This window comes from Pteropus medius, unplaced genomic scaffold, assembly GCF_902729225.1.
Source record: "Pteropus medius unplaced genomic scaffold, Ma_sr-lr_union100, whole genome shotgun sequence".
Classification (NCBI taxonomy): domain Eukaryota; kingdom Metazoa; phylum Chordata; class Mammalia; order Chiroptera; family Pteropodidae; genus Pteropus; species Pteropus medius.
The window spans coordinates 22,514,516-22,531,778 of NW_024349803.1; the positions used below are offsets into that span (position 1 = coordinate 22,514,516).

Consider the following 17,263-nt stretch of genomic DNA (forward strand, 5'->3'; position numbering starts at 1 on the left):
GCATCGTGGAACCTCAAACGCCTTGTGTCGTGCGGGGTGAGGATGGCATCCGTCGGCTCCACTGAGAGTTTCCTCAGGGCAGGAACGACTTCTTGTCCCTGATGCGGGAGGATGTACTCGGGCCATGTGCGGGGTCTCTGTCACTTCATCCATGAACAGTTTGCACCGCGGACCCCCGTATGAGCCAGAACTGCCGTCATTGCAGGCAACAGAATCCTCTCTCCAGCAGCCTAGGCGCAAAGGAGAAATGCGGGGGATGCATGTGGGGGTAACTCGTGTACACACAGGAGGAGCCAGGCCTCAGGGCCGCTAGAAGCTCACCCGCTCGCTCTCTGCTTCTGTCTTTCTGTCTGTGCCTGTCATCTCCATCCCCTCAAACCAGCTCCTTCTGGGTGCCACCAAGAGCATCCCGTTTCCTCAGAGAGAAACTGAATTTTCTTACCTAGATCCAAGCCAAAAAATCAGGGAAAGATGCTGATTGGTCCAGCTTGGGTCATGTGTTTATTTGTGGGATGGATCAGCTGGGGGTGGCGCAGGGGTGGTGTCCATGACACAGCATGGACACAGCCACTAGGGGGTCTGCCCGGGTATCAGCACCCCACGAGGGAGGTCCCCATTTCGGCCCCTGAGAACGTCTGCTGCTCCCTGTCTGACCACTTTCGTCGTTCCCGGGCTGAATGAATGTCACCTCCCAAGTAGACTGCAAGTTCCGTCACAGCAAGAACCATGTCTCGGATACTATTTTCATTCTTCTTTTCCCTCCGCCCCTGCCCATCACGCACGGGGTGGCAATGTCGGTCACACTGCTAGTCCTGTGGTCATGGAACGTCCCAGATAAGAGATGAAAGAATTAGGGCACAGACACAGAGCAAGCTGCCCAAGGTCCCGAAGCTGGTCCCTGCCCTGTGATTTCTGAGGCTCCCTCTCCCTCTCTCAAGGCTAAGGCTCCAGTGTCCTCATCTTTGCCTCCAAACAGCTCGTCCGCTTCCCGCCTCCCCGGGGCTTATCTCGTGCATTCTGTACCTCTTCAAGGTGGTGATTATTTTGATTGTGATTTTTATTGTCGCCTGAGGCGCCAGCCCTGGCCCATTTCCCACGCATCAGAGATAAAGGAAACGTTGACTCTGCCTCTCAGCCAGGGCGGTCTCCCTTCTCAGACCTGCCTCGCCTCAGCTCGTCTGCATTCGCGGTTCTGTTCCGGACACCGTATTCGTTTTCTGGGCTGCTGCGACGAAGGACCACAAACCGGGTGACTCCAAGAACGGACGTGGAGGGTCTCAAGTCTGCGAGGCCACCGTGGGTAGGTTAGCACCCCCCGAGGCCGTGAGGGGGGCTGTGTTCTAGGCGTCTGCCCAGCATCAGGTGGCTCGCTGGCCACCTCTGCTGTTCCTTGGCTCATAGATGCCTCGTTCCAACTTCCGCCTCTGTCTTCGCCCGGCGTCTTCCCTGTGTGCCCCTCCGTGTCCAAGCTCCCCCTTTTTACCGGGGCACCAGCCGAATTGGGTGAGGGGCCACCTTCATGACCTCATGGGACTGTGGTCACCTCTGTAAGACCCTGTTTCCAAATTAAGTCACATTCTGTGGTATTGGGGTGTTGAGACTTCGATGTCTTTTTTGGGGGGGACACAATTCAACCCAGAATAAACGTCATTCTTACCCCCTTCCCGGCCCAAACCAGCCAAATCCTACTGACCCACCCCGGTGCAGGCCAGCCCGCCCTGCCTGCCCGGTGGCCCTCAGTCCTGTCCTTCATGTTCGTGTGGGTCGTGGTTTCTGCTCCTGTCATTAGCCGGTGAGTACCCGTGTCCCCCTCAGACGCTCCCCTTCATGAGGACAGGAGCGTGACTGTTCTGTGCGCTACTGCAACCCCAGAGCCTAAATGAATGAATGAATGAATGAATGATGAATGATGGAGGGATTAATCTTTGCTAACCACCAAGATGGGGGGGTTCTCGGCAAGGACCTCAGAGGCCGAGGCTGGATTCCTCCAGGGTCCCCCGGGGCCGGCCCCTGCCCTCACACACCCTCACCAGCCTCTGACTGATGACAGTCACTGCCTCTCCCTCCCGCCCGTCACCCCGGGAGACTCCGTTTCAGCACCGCCATGCAGGGAAGGGCTCGCCAACCTGAGGGACAGTGGAGGTGAGTCAGAAGGGACGATAAAGTGGACGGCTCTGAAACCAGACCCCTGGCATGGAGCTAGGGTGCAGGTTCACCAAAGGTAAGGGCGCCCAAGGGAGCGTCGCCTTTCAGGAACACGCTCTGGTTGGCAGGGGGCCCAGTGTGCCCCAAGCCCCAGGTCCTCGAGGGTGCTGTGCCAGCACAGCCTGAGGAGGACGACAGGTGGACTTGTCGGAGACACCCCTCCCCCAGCTGCCATTCGGGCCTCACCTGTGTAGCAGGTGTAGCTTTTCGGCTTGGACGTTTTCTTGTGTGGACCAGGCGGACACACTGAGGGACATTCATGGGGCTCAACAGATGCAAATTGACCTGCCTCCTACCCCCCAAAATTCCAGCCCCCTCATGTCCCAGGACCCCTCGGGGGACCCCTCGTAGGCAGCAAATCCCAAAGGGAAAAACAAAGGCCTCCTAACACCCAGCCCAGGATGAGGGCCAAGCTGGAAAAAGTGACTTGTGGGCCAGTCACCATGTTTTTCCCCAGTGAAAGGCTGACTCATTGCGACAGGCCCAGGCTGGCTGGGACTCGAGCCGCTGGCTTGGAACTGGCCTGGGCAGTGCTTGCCTTGTCTGAAAGGCTGGTCCGTGAGAAGCCACGGGTCAGGGGCAGAGGCCACCGCCCAAGGAAACAGCCACATGTGGCCTCGGGGGCCCTGAAGGAAGCAGGGGTGTGGGGGGATTGGGGGGGGCCGAGCCTCACGTCCCTCAGACTCTTGGGGGCCTGGCGCAGCATGGGCTGGGTAAGGTCTGGACAGGCCGGGGGTGACGGGGGAACGAGCCTTAGGCGTGTCCGTCCTGGTCTCCCTTCTCCTAGAAAATGCAAATGGAAAACAACGCTGAACTTAAAGGTAGAGAAACTCAGTGAGGTCTTCAATTTTCTTCACGAGATGATCCCAATGCTTTTCTTTGAATTATCCAAAGGAAAGAACTTTCCCATTTGAGGGGGCTAAAAGGGAGCCGTGGTTGCTTTCCCAGGGCCCTGAGCACGTTCAGTCTGTCCACTGGGCCACCCGGCACCGTGCAGAGTGTGAGGGGTGTCACTGATGAGCTCCCCAGAACGTCTTCCTTCCTCGTGCCATTGTTCACGGTGATAGCGGGGGCTCTTCAGTAAGGACTTTGAGTCACATGCAGCTTAAATCCCCGGCTGTGCCATCTGATTGCTGTGTGTCCTTGGGTAAGTCACTTGATCTCACTGAGTCTCAATTTCTATATGTATAAAATGGAAATTACACAAGATGATGCATGCATAGCGCCTAGTACCGTACTTATCAGAGCCTGGGATATGTACTAGATCTCTTCTAGCTTCTCCCTTTATTCCCTACAAAGCCTCTTTTAGGAGAGAATGGCATAGCAGTCATTTACAGTTTAGTGTGAATAAGCTCCTGTCTCACGCCTTTTTTGTATTCGCTTATTCAACAAATGCTTGTGCACCTGCCACAGACCGAGGTGAGCTGGGTGCTCTGTACTCTACACTCAGATTTCTCTTTCCATCGTCACAACAGTCTCTACCAGATCCCTAGTGCTCCACTCGGCGGAAGAGGAATCTGAGACTCAGGGAGGTGGAAGGGTGTTCCCAAGGTCACACAGCAGAGCCTAGAGCCACTTATTCATTCAGGGCACACTGACTGAATTTCTGCTCTGTCTCAGGATGGGTACTAGGGCACGGCAGTGAATGAGTCAGACCCCCATCTTAAGACCCTCACGGGCTACAGAGTGTAAAATAACCTTTCGTCATCGCTCTAATTGTCGAAGTCCCTGACGGAAGCCTGGGCGTATGGGCGATGACAGCTTCCCTAGACCCCTCCATTGTCCATCAGAGGGCGTTGCCCCTTTCCCATTGGACAGGACCGGCCCTGCCCAGGCCTGAGCTGGCGAAGCAAAAGGCCTGCTGCCCTTTCTTCCCGTATCCTCTTCCGGGGACAGATTTCCAAGACCCTCTCAGAATTCCATTCTTGTTCTTCTTATGGCCCTTCTTGATATAATATATATTACAGAAACAGCACATGTTCATTGTAAAAAAAAGAAGAAAAGAAAATACAGATCAGCTAAAATTCTCAAAGTAACGGTACCTCTAAGTTCTGCTAGAATGGTTAAAATTGTGTTGAATGGTCTGCCAGAACTTTTTCTTCTGCAAATGTAATATAATTAATAATGATGATAAGACGATGATAATGATAATAATGGCGGCATGGATTCTAGCTAACCCTGACACGGAGCGTCCTCTGTGCCAGTTACTGGTCTAAGCATCTCAGAGATCTTAACTCATTTCATCCTCATGACAACTCAGGGAGCTGATATTACTGCCCTCAATTTATAGGCGTGACAACTGAGGCAGAGAGAGGACGTATAAAAGTGGACATATTATTCTCGATTTAAAAAATAAGACCATTCTGAACGTACCATTCTGTGACTTAGCTTTTCCCCCTTAACAATAAATAAATAGTAATAATATATTCTCTCAACATAATTTTTCATGACTATGTGGCATTCTAGCATTGACATATACCATAAATTACTCAACCAGTCTCCTCTAGGCCATTTTTCTGATTTTCATTTTCTATTCTTTTTTTTTTTTTTACTAAGAATGACACAGAGATGTTCATCCTTGTAGCTTAATCTTTGCAAACCTAATCAATAACCCTTAGGGTGACACCTGGAAGCGGAATCTCTTGCTCTCGCGATACACATGCTCCAAGACTTCTGACATCTCTTGCAAACTGCCTCCCAGGTGAGACTGCTCCTGATTGCTAAGTAGGAACTGTCACAGCCCCTGGACAACGGTGTGGCAACACCCATCGGCACGAGACGGATGCTCGTGCTGCTGACTCAGCGATCTCACTGCTGGGAATTTGTCTCATACATATTGTCATACACATGCAAAATGACATATGCATAAAATTAATCACCGAGGGCCTGTTGGTCATAGCGAACGATCAGAAATAATCCTAATGTCCGTGATAGGGAAGTGCTCAAATAAATTATCGCACGTTTAGACAATGAAATACTAGACCGTTTTAAAAAAAGAGCGAAAAACTTTTCTCTGTACTCAGGGGAAAGCTCTCTAAGATACGGTGCTGAAGATGAAGTGCAGGAAACGTAAATAACATTTAATTTTGTATTAAAAAGGGGACGAATGATAGGCCACATTCATATTTGCATGTATAAACATTAATAAACTCTAAAACGGTGCCCGCCTGCCTACTTGTGAGTGACTTCGATGGGGTTGGGGGGATCGGCATCAAAGGATGAATCGGGACCGAGGTACAAATTTTTTCCCTTATCGGCTTTTCTCTTTTTTTAGATTTTGAAACCATCCTGTACTTCTCTTCAGAAAATTAGTCTTAAAAAATTGCCTTCTAAAATTGTTAATTTTTTTAAGGGGTGAGAGTGCTATTGTAGTAATCTTTTAAAGAATACGTATCTTTCAGAGATACATATTGCAATATTTACAAATGAAATTACGTGACGTCCAGATTTGCTTCAAAATCATATATGAGCAGGGGAAGCAGGTGGGTGTATAGATTACATATGAAAGCGATCTGGCACGAATTGACGATCGTTAAAGCTCAGACCGATGCACAGAGGCTTCCTTATGCTCTTCTGTCTACTTGAAAAAATAATTTGTTGAGGTGAAATTCGCATAAAACGAACCATTTTTAGGTGAACAATTCAGTGGCATTTAGTACATTCATATGCGGTACAACCACCATCCTGATCTCGCTCCAAAACCTTTCTACAACTTCAGATCAAAAGCCCTGGGCCCTTGAAGCGATTTCTGACTATTTCATATAAATGAATCATATGATGTGAGACTTTGTGTCTGGCTTCTTGACCTGAGCGCGACGTTTGCGAGGTCCTTCCACGCCGCAGCATTCTGAGCCTCTCGTCTGTGTCTACAGAGCAGTTTTTGCTTGCCCTTCATCCGTGGCTGAACGTTTCAGCCGTTTTTGAGCATAAAGATGACGCCATTACGGGCGTGCATTTACGTGTCCTTGCTGTAGCAACCGTTCTCAATTCTTTTGGGGACCTACCTAGGAGTGGAATGGCAGGGCTACGCGGTAATTCTATCTCTAACTTTTCGAGGCATCTCCAAACTGATTTCTACATTCCCACCAGCCATGTTCGAAGGTTCCAATTTCTCCATGTCCTCGACAACACTTGTTATTTTCCGTTTTGTTTTTTCTCTATTACAGCCACCCTAGTGGGTGTGAAGTGGTATGTCGCTGTGGTTTTGATTTGCATTTCCCTGATGACTAATGGTGTTGAGCATCTTTTCATGTGCTTCTTGGCCATTTGTATGTCTTCTCTAGAGCAATGTGTATTCGGATCCTCCGACCCTTTTTAAATTGGGTTGTTTTGTTGTTTCTGTCTACTTTTGTATATGTTTAAAAATTCTCCAGTAAAGAAAGAAAAAATCATTTTAGATATTTTACTAAAAACTAAGAAACCTAATTTTTTTTTCCGGAAAGCGAGTAATTTTTCTTCCTTTTCCCCCCTACTTTAATTCCTCAGAGACCTTTGCATAACTCTCCTCTCCATATACCATCATCCATAAGGCCGTTTCAAAAAATACATTTGCTCTTCCAACAAATAAACGAGCACAAGTTTCTTCCTTTCGCCCCCTCCAAGGTGGACGGAGGGCGTGAGAGCAGGCCTGGGCCTCAGGTGTAGCTGAGGCTGGTTGTCCCCGTTGCTTGGGCGATGACATCGGGTCGACCCCTCTACCAAGTAGCCTGGTAGCTCCCCCCTGATGTCCCACCTCGGTGTCTTTGCTAAGATTCCTCCGGGAAGGGAGGGCCCGGTCATTAGCGGAAGAAGCCCTTGGGCCCACATCCAGCCACATCACAAGACTAGACGGCCCAGCCGGGGACAAGCGTGTCAGTGGCTTCCACAGCCAATGGGAGAGGCCGCTCCCGGCTCAGGTTCTGCTGTGGTAGTCGGGCCAAACAGATGGCTTGGGATAAACAGGCGGGTGGTGCTGGGAGGGATGGTGGCTTTGAGTGGCCTCAGCCTCCCTCTGGATCCCGGAGAAAGAGGCAGCTGAGGTGAAGGCCATGCCTGAGGAAGGGGCTGTAGTTTGATGCTTTACAAACATGTTTGTGATTTTTTTTTTTTAGCAATGGAGCTCTTGTTTAAACAAACCACTACAATATATAAGACAGGAAAAGGGAGCTGCTCCAGCTGAAGAGGATGAGAAGTCCAAGGCTTCCCCCCCTCATGCCACGTGGCACCTTGCGGACTTCTCAAGGGAACACGCCGATCCCGTTAACACATAGTCTTTATATGAAAGCACTTGGGGACTCGGCACACTCTGTCTCTGGGAGCCATGCAGCAGGACCCAGAGGCCCGAGGGGAACCCAGCAGTATGTCAAGCTCCAGCCCGAGACACCGGCCCTGCTTACCCCTCACCTGCCAATCCTGGGGAGATGGCCAACAGCTGGACAGCTGGGTCAGGCTGTGGGTGGGCTGAGGGAACCAAGGAGGGACAGGAGCAGGGGCCTGGGCTCCTGAGTGGCCCAGGTTCCCTTCCAGCCAGAGAGCCTGAAACTCAATCTCGGCTCCCCCGCCCCCGCCCTCCCTCGGGACTGGCCTGGCCCTACATGGTCCATGTGTAGCTACTGCCCAGGCCCCTCTCCCTGCCCCTCCCCTAACCTTAAGAGAAATGAGAGAAAAGCATGGGCCCCGCCCACCCCAGGACACTTCGTTTGATACAGGACTTCCTCGAACCTGGATTCTGGGTCTCAGCAGAGTAAACCTACAGGCCTCCACCGCCCCCGCCATTATGCCCCGATAGTCACGTGCGGTGGTGGTGTCGTGGGGGGCTTTTGTGAGGGAGCAGATAAAGAGTTAGGCGAAGAATTTTCCTCTGAGCTTCAGTTAGCTCCTCGGCGGGCTCATAGCAGCCACTCGGCGGGGCTATTTAGTGGATTAAATGAGATCATGTGTATTTCAGCCCGACTGTCACGGCAGCTCCATTTAGAAGCGAGGGCATGGCCCTGTCCTTTACCTATGTGTCACCTCAGATGAGGCGGTTCCCCTCTCTGAGCTCTGAAAGTGGGCATATTAATATTTACCCCTCACGGCTTCTGTAGGAAGTAGAGAGAATTCGCATCAGGTGCTTAATAGTGCCTGGCATAGAGAAAGTACTCGAAATCCGGTAGTAACAGTTGCAGTTATTCCTAGTTTTACCACTACTGCTGTTATTATTATTATTGCTATGACTATCGTTTAATGAGAAAGGCAGTGTAGTTTTGTAGTTAAGCACATAGGCTCTGAAGCCACATTACCTTGGTTTAAATGCTGATTCACCATCGGCCCTTAGGCTGTGTGACCTTCTGCCAGTTACGTAACCTCTCTGTGACTGAGTTTTGTTAATCATATAAGGGAAAGATTAATTACGTTTGCCTCATGCAGTCGCTGTGAAAATTGAGTTATCGTATGAGGAACGCTCTGAAGAGAGCCTGGCAAACAGTAAGTGCTACAAATGTGTTTGCTGTTCATTGTGGTTGTGTCAGTATTTGTATTATTATGAATTATTATTATTGTTATTATTAAACGACCAGACTCTGTGAAAGCCTTCGCCATGGATGCCATTAAGGAGGGCCACAATCCAACATCCTCAACGTCCCATTAATGCTCGGGTGACTTGGAAGCTGTGTGATCTTGGGCAAATCCCCTCCCCTCTCTGAGCCAGCTTTTATTGATCTACAAAATGTGACTTCTAAGAGTACCTTTCTCATCATGGCACTGCTAGGTTGTTAGGCTCCATTAATGAGCGGCGACCCGTGGGAAGCTGCTACCTTGTCGTTAACTAGGCCCTCGTCCCCGCGCCCAGCCTGCGTCCAGCTCCCTCCTCCGCCCCCGCAGGCCGGCGCCGCTGCCAGGCCCTGTCTGGGGGGGCGGGGGGCGGAGGAGCCGAGCGATCCCGCGGCAGCCAAGCTTCCCCGGGGATCAGGTTTCTGCTGACGCTGTGCCAGGCACGTCGGCTTCCAGGAACCGGCAGCCGCTTTTAGCCCTGGGCCGCACACGAAAGGGCTGCAGTCGGAAACGTGACGTTGTGTCAACAGGCAGGCAGGTCAGCGCTGGGTGAGACCATCCCGGCGGATCCCGCCCTGTCTGAGGGCGGCCAGGTCCCCGGCCGCCGCGCCCCTGCCTCCGGCCGCCCCTCCTGGGCCCCAGCTCAGCCTTCACCCCCTCACGCTCGCACACCCCTTTTCAAACAGAGGTCCTCTTTGTCTCCGGTGGGCAAAAAGACCGGGGTGCACGCACCCCCCTCAGCTGTCTCCTTCTGAGCTACTTGGAACCTGCTATGACTGGGGGCTGGAGGAAGGTCAAGGGCAAGCAAGAAGGGCAAGGTGGCAGAGGGGCAGCTGCTCCTTGGGGTGTTTGACAGGGGCAGAAGTCAGGAGGAGGGTTCTGGGTTGACTACGTGTGGAACCCTCAAAGCTTTTTTTAGTTCAGTTTGCTCCAACCACTTCCTGTGTCCCCACAGCTACTCCCTGAGTCACTGCCAGGAGAGAGGGGCGTGCAAAACGAGTCCGGTCTTGATTTCAACCCCGGGCTCCGTCCCCAGGATAAACTCGACTTGTTTGGGTTTTTACCAATAAGAAAGTCTGGCCGGAAGAGCCTAGCGGTTCATGGAGGAATTCAGGGGCCCAACCAGCAGGAGGGCCGGCCCCGGGGTGCTGGCAGGAGGGGGAGATCACACGGTTGGCCACCTGCCTGCTGTGGGGGATGTGAGAGGGCTCGGAACCCTTCCTTCAGCCGCCCCAGGGAGGTGACAGACACCGGTTGGTTGATGGGCCCATGGGTTCACCTCCTGATTCATTTCAGGACACCGTGCTGCCAGAGGTCAATGGCAGACAATTGTAACATTCGGACCCTGCGCTCTGCATCTCACACAAGCCAGGCAATGTTCTCTCCAGCCTGCTGGCTCACAGGAGATGGGGAAGGTGACACGTGAAGCCAACAGCCAGGCCAGGCAGGTGGTGCTTTTGTCTGGCTGATTGCTTCCTGGGGGCCTGGGGCAGGTTCCTGCCTGGGCCCCAGACAACAGAGGGTTCTGGAAGGCTGAGACGCTATGGGGTCTGGAGCGTGGCACTGGCCATCAGGAAACATCAGGACACCTCTGGGAGGGAGCCGGGGCGAGGCAAAAATATTCGACCGGGTCATTTCCCACGGAATTTTTTCTTTTTCATAAGAGCCGCTTGACTAAGGAACACGAATATCCATTCACGCACAAACACACCCAGTGAGAGGAAGTCCAGGAAGGATGTAGAAAATAATTATGGGATGTTGCCTTCAGCAGCAATAAGACAGGATATGGCAAATCCATTTAGACCTTGCTCCACTCGAAAAAGTTAGACTGCCTTGGCGAAGAGCTGCTAGCCCAGCGTCAATTATTATTGCGTAATAATCCGGGACATCTTTTCTCAGCGCGCCTGCTCCTCCACCAAGCTCCCCGGACACTCAGGCCCACAATTTCATACTTCGATTTTCTGTCAAGTTCTAAGGACCATGACAAAAGCAGACTGTTGGGGGGAGGGGGGGAGGGACAGAATGTCCTTTTTGCTTAACTGTAGAAGGAGGCGTGGGATGATTGTTACAACTCTGGCAAGCATCAGTTAAAAAAATAAAAACAAACTTAAAACAAATATTTGTCTATTAGATTGACTAAGCTTATTCTGTCTGAATACAAGGCATGGGAGAGGCGGAACGAAATGGCAGTGAGATTAAACTAGTTGGGGACAGCAGGAGACAGCCTCATCTCATGATCGAGTTATTTTAAAAAATGCAGGAGACCATCTTTCTCTTCCACAGGAAAAGGATTATTTTATTAAGTACTTTAAAACAACTACTTAACATTGACTCATAGATAAAAATATTTACAATTTCACACCTTCAGGAAGGCTCCAAAATATAAACACTGTACCTCTCCCTAGAGAAAAATTATTCTTCTCTTCAAAAACAGGAATACATTCATTTTTCTCACTTTGTAGATCAAGTAATTATACAAATAAACATCTGAAACATTTTCCTTTTTAATATATTTATATAATATATATTTATAACAGTTTTACAAATAAAGGCAACGACTTTATACCAAAATAAAAACAGGAAAAGAAAGAGTTAAAACACAATCGGTGCTCAAGCATAGTGCATTTTGAAAAGCTGGTGCAGGGCTAGCTGGACGAGTCAGAAAACAAGAACTCTGGACCAAAAATAAAGCTTCTCTGAAGGAGACGGACTCCTTTTCAGCAATAAGGACGCTCCATCTGCTGTCGGGCGAGGGGAATTAGCCTGCGAGAGGATCTTCTTGTCCAAGGGCTGGTTAGGTCTTTAGGAAGCTAAGCTGTGTTAAAAGGAGTTTTAGGGGGGAACCGAACTGGGTCTAGCTCTGCTTGAAACTCAGCTTTATGCACTTTGGGGCGCTTGGAACTGAGGTGTCTGCATCTCTCAGACCTGGGGTTTGGTTCCCTGGACAGCAAGACTGTTTCTAGGTGACAGCTAGAAACAGGTGTCAGAGGTCCCCAGGGACTTCTCCCTCGGCCCCTGGCAGCTCGGCCTGGACCAGGGGCCCCTTTCGGTTGCTCAGTAAGCTAGTCACTCAGGAAAAGGCCGAGGAGGGGACTACATTCTCTTTGTTCGTCGAGGCAGGGGTGGGGAGCAGACCTGCGGAAGCTCCCCGAGCCACCACCGTGCCATGCCTGTGTCTGCTACCTCGCCGCTCTGCAGAGAGCTCGGGTCTGGTCTGGCTGCCCCGTCCCTGTCTGGTGAGTCAGGGAGACAATGACAGGGAGGAGGGTGGGGTCAGGAGAGCTGGCTGGGAACTGCCCTCTGGAAAGCCCTCGCTTGAAAGTACCTTTTTCTCAAAGCCACAGACCCGGCTCCCAAAGCGTAGACTGACTCACGGCCTGAGACTTCGAAGCTTTTGAACATCCAGCCGATTCGTGTGGGGAGGAGGGAGCATTTGCCGGGCAAGGAAAGGCCCAGGGGTCTGCCGCAGTCCCTCTAAACCTCCCGACGGCAGGCAAGCCTTCACGTCTTCCCTAGGCCGAGAGGAGCTTTCGCGTCCTAAACCAACACACGCTGCACACGCACACACACCCCAGCTCCCCTCTCCACGCCCCAGACCATCTCGGCACACGCCCTGGATCGACTTCGCCTCTCTCACAAACACAGTTTTGTTTCGTTTCGTTTGGAAGTAGGGAAGATGGGGAGCAAAGCCGCAGGATCCCCCGGAGAGTTTAGTCTTTGGTTTCTAAGTTTAAAGGGGGGATCTGCTTCAAGGCTTGGAGCAGGGCCGAAGAGTCCATGGACGGGTGGGCTGGCAAGGGGGAAGGGAGTCTCTGCGGCATGAGCAAGGGGCCCGGGATCTTGTCCGGGTTCATGAAGCTGCTGAGGGCTGCCGCGGAGGCGTTGAGGCCGGGGTATAACACGGGGACGGAGGTGGGGTACCAGCACTTCTCCAGCATGGGCAGGTAGGCAGTCGCTGATGGCGGGATGAGATAGAAGGGCAGGCAAAAGGGAGGCTGGTGCGGGTGGGGGCCCAGGAACGGCGAGCCCATCAGGTCACTGCTAGGGAAATGGCCTTCATCATCTGACAGCTGCATTCTGCTCTTTTTCGTGGGGGGTTCTTCGGATTCTTGCTTAATAGCGCTGATCCTCTCTCCCGCGGTGAACCTGCGTCCCTGGTCGCCCTTGAAGGCCGGCGGCTCGCCGCGCAAGTCGCCCTTCTCCGACTCTCCGCCGTAGCCGCTGTCTGTGTCGGTGTCGCTGCCACTCTGCTCCCCGCTCGAGGGAGCGGAAGTCCGCTGGATGACCGGCACGCAGTTTTTCCCGGGGCCTTCGGAGCCTTTGGCCAGGGAGCTGGGTTTCTCCTTGAAGTCCATCGCTTTGGGAGCTGGGTCCGACGGCTTCCTGGAGGGACCGCCTTGCAGCAGCTCCGAGACCGCCCGGTGGAGGTGCGTGACGAGCTGCGTGGACTTCAGGTCCCGGGTGTCCTCGTGCTTGGCCAGGTACTGCAGCACCTCCCGGGCACACGCCTGGAAACCCGAGCAGAACATCTCCTGACTCGCTTCGATGTTTCTCCCCGACAGCTCACCTGGGTCAACACAGACGCAAAGGAAGAGGTTTCATGAGGCCCGGAGGGTCACCGGGATACCTACGGCCCAAAGGCTGGGACCTTCCCTTTTTGTTAATACCTTTGTTCATTCGTGCCTCTGTTTCTAAAAAAAAAAAAAAAGTACTATCTACGATCAGAGAAAATGTGGACTGCACCGAAAAGTATAAGGAAGAAAATACAAAATCTTCCACAATCCCCAAATGACAGTAATGGCTGCATAATTAATGTCCCATCATAGAAATAGACCATCATTAAGGTAGATGGACTATTTCCCCTCTTGTTGAATTTGTGAGTTGTTCTCGAGTTTTCATTATAAGTGACACAGCAATGAACATCCTATTATGTTCATAAACCAAAGAATTAATGTATAGAAGATCAGTCTCATAGTAGCAAGGACAGAGACCAGTCATAAAATCAGAGAAATGAAGGAAAAATGTCACCTGAAGTAAGCTTATTTGTAATGGCTTATACCTGTCGCAATCATGCCATCATCCTTATATAGAGAAGCTACTTCTAAGCCTTTTCCATGGATTCGATCCACGACCCCACCCCTACAAAATCGGGCATGACCATCTTTCAATTTTCAATGAGGAACCCGACAGCAGCACGTGCTAGGTCTGCGTGACTCTCACCCCACTAGCCTTGGAAAGGAGGGCGGAGAAGAATGGAATGAGGGAGTGGGCGGAAAAATTTCTCCCCCGGTCTGTACAGTATTCTCTGGGAGCAGTGAGACGAGACGGTTAGAAGGTGAGTGTGAGTCTCTGTGAGTAGAGCGGATGATGAAACTTCAGTGGTTTCGTTAGATTGTGCAAATCACCAGGATACCTAGTGGCTAGTCGGGGAACCACACGAAATGCAGGAAAAACTCCTGCATTTCCTGTCACCCTGCCAGGATCGTACCACACACCGAGCCATAAGGAAGTAGAGAAACAGGAAAACTCTGGGGCATACCCCTCATTTATTCGCCAATGAAACAGGGCGAAGAAGACTAACTGCGAAACACCCACGATGCAAATTATAGGTGCCTTGGCATTTTAAAATTTTAAAAGGGGTAGCGGGGGGGGGGAGAGGGGGGAGAAGACTCCCAGAACCCAGAAACTCTTCAGCCAAAATGCCACAGAAATATTTGATCATCTGACTAATTGTATTTATGCCAGGTGGCACACAGCGGCATCCCAAATGAAAAGCCTGACCTTTTAGGAACGACAAAACAGCATCTCCCACAACGAATGTGCACAAGCGATTCATTGCAGGAACGTTTCCTAGAGCAGATGTTGAGCCCACAGGCTCTCTGTTTGTGCTAGAACTCTCTCGAGATGATACCCAGACGCAGGCACTCACCAGCTTGTAAACCGTTCTGCAGGGCCATGATTTTCTGCTGCTGCTGATCGATTAGGTTTGTCAGTGCTTTCACGTGCTTCAAGGTGAGTTCAAGAACCACGGCTTTCTCCAAGTGACCCAAAGTCTGCAATCAAAAGAGTCTCCGTCAGCACTGAGCTCAGACGAGTCCCAGCTCTGGGACACTGACTAGCAGCGAGAAATGTCTCTAAAGGAAACAAAAAATAGCTTTTCCTGGTTGGCTAAATTTAATTTGAAATTTACAGATTAAAAAATACATATATATATATATATAATTTCTGATTAAAGAAGAAAAAATGAGTGCCACCTATCTTTGGAGGCATTTTAGAAGCAGCCGCTGCTACCTTAGGAAAAAGCTTTGACAGATAAATTTCTCCAGCAGCCGCTGCTGACCTTAACTCAGGGGAATCGAGTTAACAGCTCTCTGCAGTGGTGTCAGCCCGGGGAGGGACTTCTCCTGTGTCTGGCAGCCAAGAGGCTTCCCCTTGTTCCTTTCCTGACACCCTTTCATAACTCCCTGCTCATCCAGGCTTTTTTCTTCCTCCTCAAATACTATTTTTTCCCCCTTTCCCCAACCGAGGGCTGCCAAGCTAGTAAGCTGTTTGTTGGCTACTGCCAAGAAAGGACAGGATGTGAAAAAAATCGCACATCAAAACAAGTCCTCTTATTTAAAACAATTAAAAGAAAAGGGAAAAGGGAGGGTAAATAAAATTTCTGTTGCTTGGTTTGCTCAAGTCGGGAAAACTCCAGAACCCCGAAAATCATCAGAAGGAAAGTCTAAAACTCTTGTAAAGGAAGGCCAGCTGGTGTTGGAGCCAACTTGGAGACGTCCAGTGGTTCTCATGAGGCTTCCAGAAAATCTCGGGATTGGGGAAGCGTACCCCGCAAACAGAGCCACGGCGGCTCGGATCCAGCCCTTGCTCTGCAGTTCCCCGCGGGCCCTGCAGGCGGCGAGTGACCCCCGCCCGCCCTCTGGAAGAGGAGCTGGCCTGGAGAGCCGCCAGCTTCTCACTTACTGTAAGTTTGAGATGTTCTGGTAGCAGATCCTTCAGCTGCGCGATGCACTCGTTAATCCGGTCACGTCTCTTCTTCTCGATGAGCCGGTGCGGCAGTTTGTAGGTCTCCTGCAAGGCGCACGGGGAGGCGGTGGGCGCCAAAGGAAGGGGCTGAGAAGCCCCTCTTCTCCCCACCCCACGGCTCAAGGAGTCCGGGCGGCGGAGCAGAGTCACACCCAGAACCTCCTCCTGCCCCTTCTTCGCCAAGCCACTCGGTAGAGTCGCCGAGCCCGCACCTGGCAGACCCCCCTCCAGCCTCAGAGTGAGAAAAACTTTTCTTGGAAACTCGGCACGAGCTAGGGGCCGGGGTCCCCAGGGGCGCGGGGCTCTTACCTTGCTGTCCTCGCTCCGCTTTATTCCTCGCCTCGACTTGTACACTTGGTACATGTGGGCGAAATCCATCCTGCAGGGAGAGGGGACGGGGATGGCCGTGAGTTTGCGTGCGCCCCGGCTGCGGAGCCTGGCGGGCGAGAACCCCCGGATGCGCCGGGAGCTGCTCCAAGTAGGAGCGGCGCGAAACGCGGTGCTGTTGTTGAGGCTCAAGGGGCCAGGGGCGCCCACTTACCCTGGTAGGTCTCCGGGCTCCAGTCCGGGCGCCTTGGACAGGCAGGCGGGGGGCGGCTGCGCGCTGGGGATCCGCTCCATGGCACCGCGAGCCGGGGCCACTATGCGCTCCTGTCTGCAGGAGAGCGTCGGGTGAGGACTATCCTGGAGGGGTCCGCGGAGCTCTCTCCGTAAGGCTTCCTCTGAGTCCGAGCTCCCTGAAATCCGCTGGCTGTGGGAGCTGCAGCTTCGAGGCGCTGCTGCTTCAGTTGGGGGCGTGCATGCAGTCCCCGGCGGCCCTGGCCTGATTTGGTGCAGTCAGCCTGGATGTGGGTGGGTGGTGTTCTGTGCAGCCCCAGCCAAAGGAGCCATGAATGAGAAGGGCGGGGGAGCGGAGGAGCGGAATAATGGCGAAGGGGGTCAGGGGGGGCGATGCTGGTGTAATGGAGAGGCTGCGGGCTGGGTTAAATGGGAGCGAGTGGGTGGGTTGGAGCTACGTGTTCTACCCTGTGACTCCAGGCACGTCTGGCCGCTGCCGGGGAGGGAAGGAGCGACCTGCCCGCCCTCCCCCGGCTTCATCACATGAGCCTCACGTGTTGGACAACGCTCCCGTGGCTGTGAGGGGCCCCCACCCCCAGCCCGGGCCCCCAGGTGTCTGCGGTGCAGCTGCCTTTCCCCGAAGAGGGGGTGGCAGCGCGGCCTAGGTCCTGCCCAGCTGGGCGGGGGGCGCGGAAGCTGGAAGGGGAGCCGGGGGGGGGGGGTGGTGGTAACGTGGGCGAACCTGCCCCAGGGAAATGAAGTAAGTTCCCGTCTCCTGGGAGGGGACGGGGGAGGACGGATCCGCCCGCGTCTGACTCAAGCTGGGAGAGGAATATCCCCTCGCTCGCTCCAGCCCGGCCCTCTTCCTCCTCCCCCGCCCGGCCGCTCGCAGGAACCCGCGCGCAGCCGAGGGAGTCGCCCGGCCCCCTGCCTTCCCCAGAGGCTGGGGTTTCTTTCCGTCCCG

The 17,263-nt window shown here is 52.7% G+C and overlaps 1 protein-coding gene across 1 annotated transcript; it reads right to left on the minus strand.

Annotated features, from left to right (window-relative positions):
- Nucleotides 1–10,984: 10,984 nt before the first annotated feature.
- On the minus strand, nt 10,985–16,558 carry BHLHE40 (basic helix-loop-helix family member e40). The gene is made up of 5 exons (XM_039837947.1): nt 16,283–16,558; nt 16,051–16,120; nt 15,679–15,786; nt 14,645–14,768; nt 10,985–13,282 (listed from the first exon to the last, which is right to left on the minus strand). Exons 1-5 carry the CDS (start codon nt 16,360–16,362, stop codon nt 12,426–12,428), a joined length of 1,239 nt encoding a protein of 412 aa, XP_039693881.1. The 5' UTR covers nt 16,363–16,558; the 3' UTR covers nt 10,985–12,425.
- Between the last annotated feature and the right edge of the window lie 705 nt (nt 16,559–17,263).

Excerpts from the sequence above, each read along its gene's own strand:
- BHLHE40 (XM_039837947.1), bottom strand. The coding sequence starts at position 16,362 with ATGGAGCGGATCCCCAGCGCGCAGCCGCCCCCCGCCTGCCTGTCCAAG. Across the intron at positions 16,121-16,282 it reads GAGCCCGGAGACCTACCAGG|GATGGATTTCGCCCACATGT; the intron begins GTAAGTGGGCGC and ends CTCTCCCTGCAG. Across the intron at positions 14,769-15,678 it reads CAGAACATCTCAAACTTACA|ACTTTGGGTCACTTGGAGAA; the intron begins GTAAGTGAGAAG and ends TTTTGATTGCAG.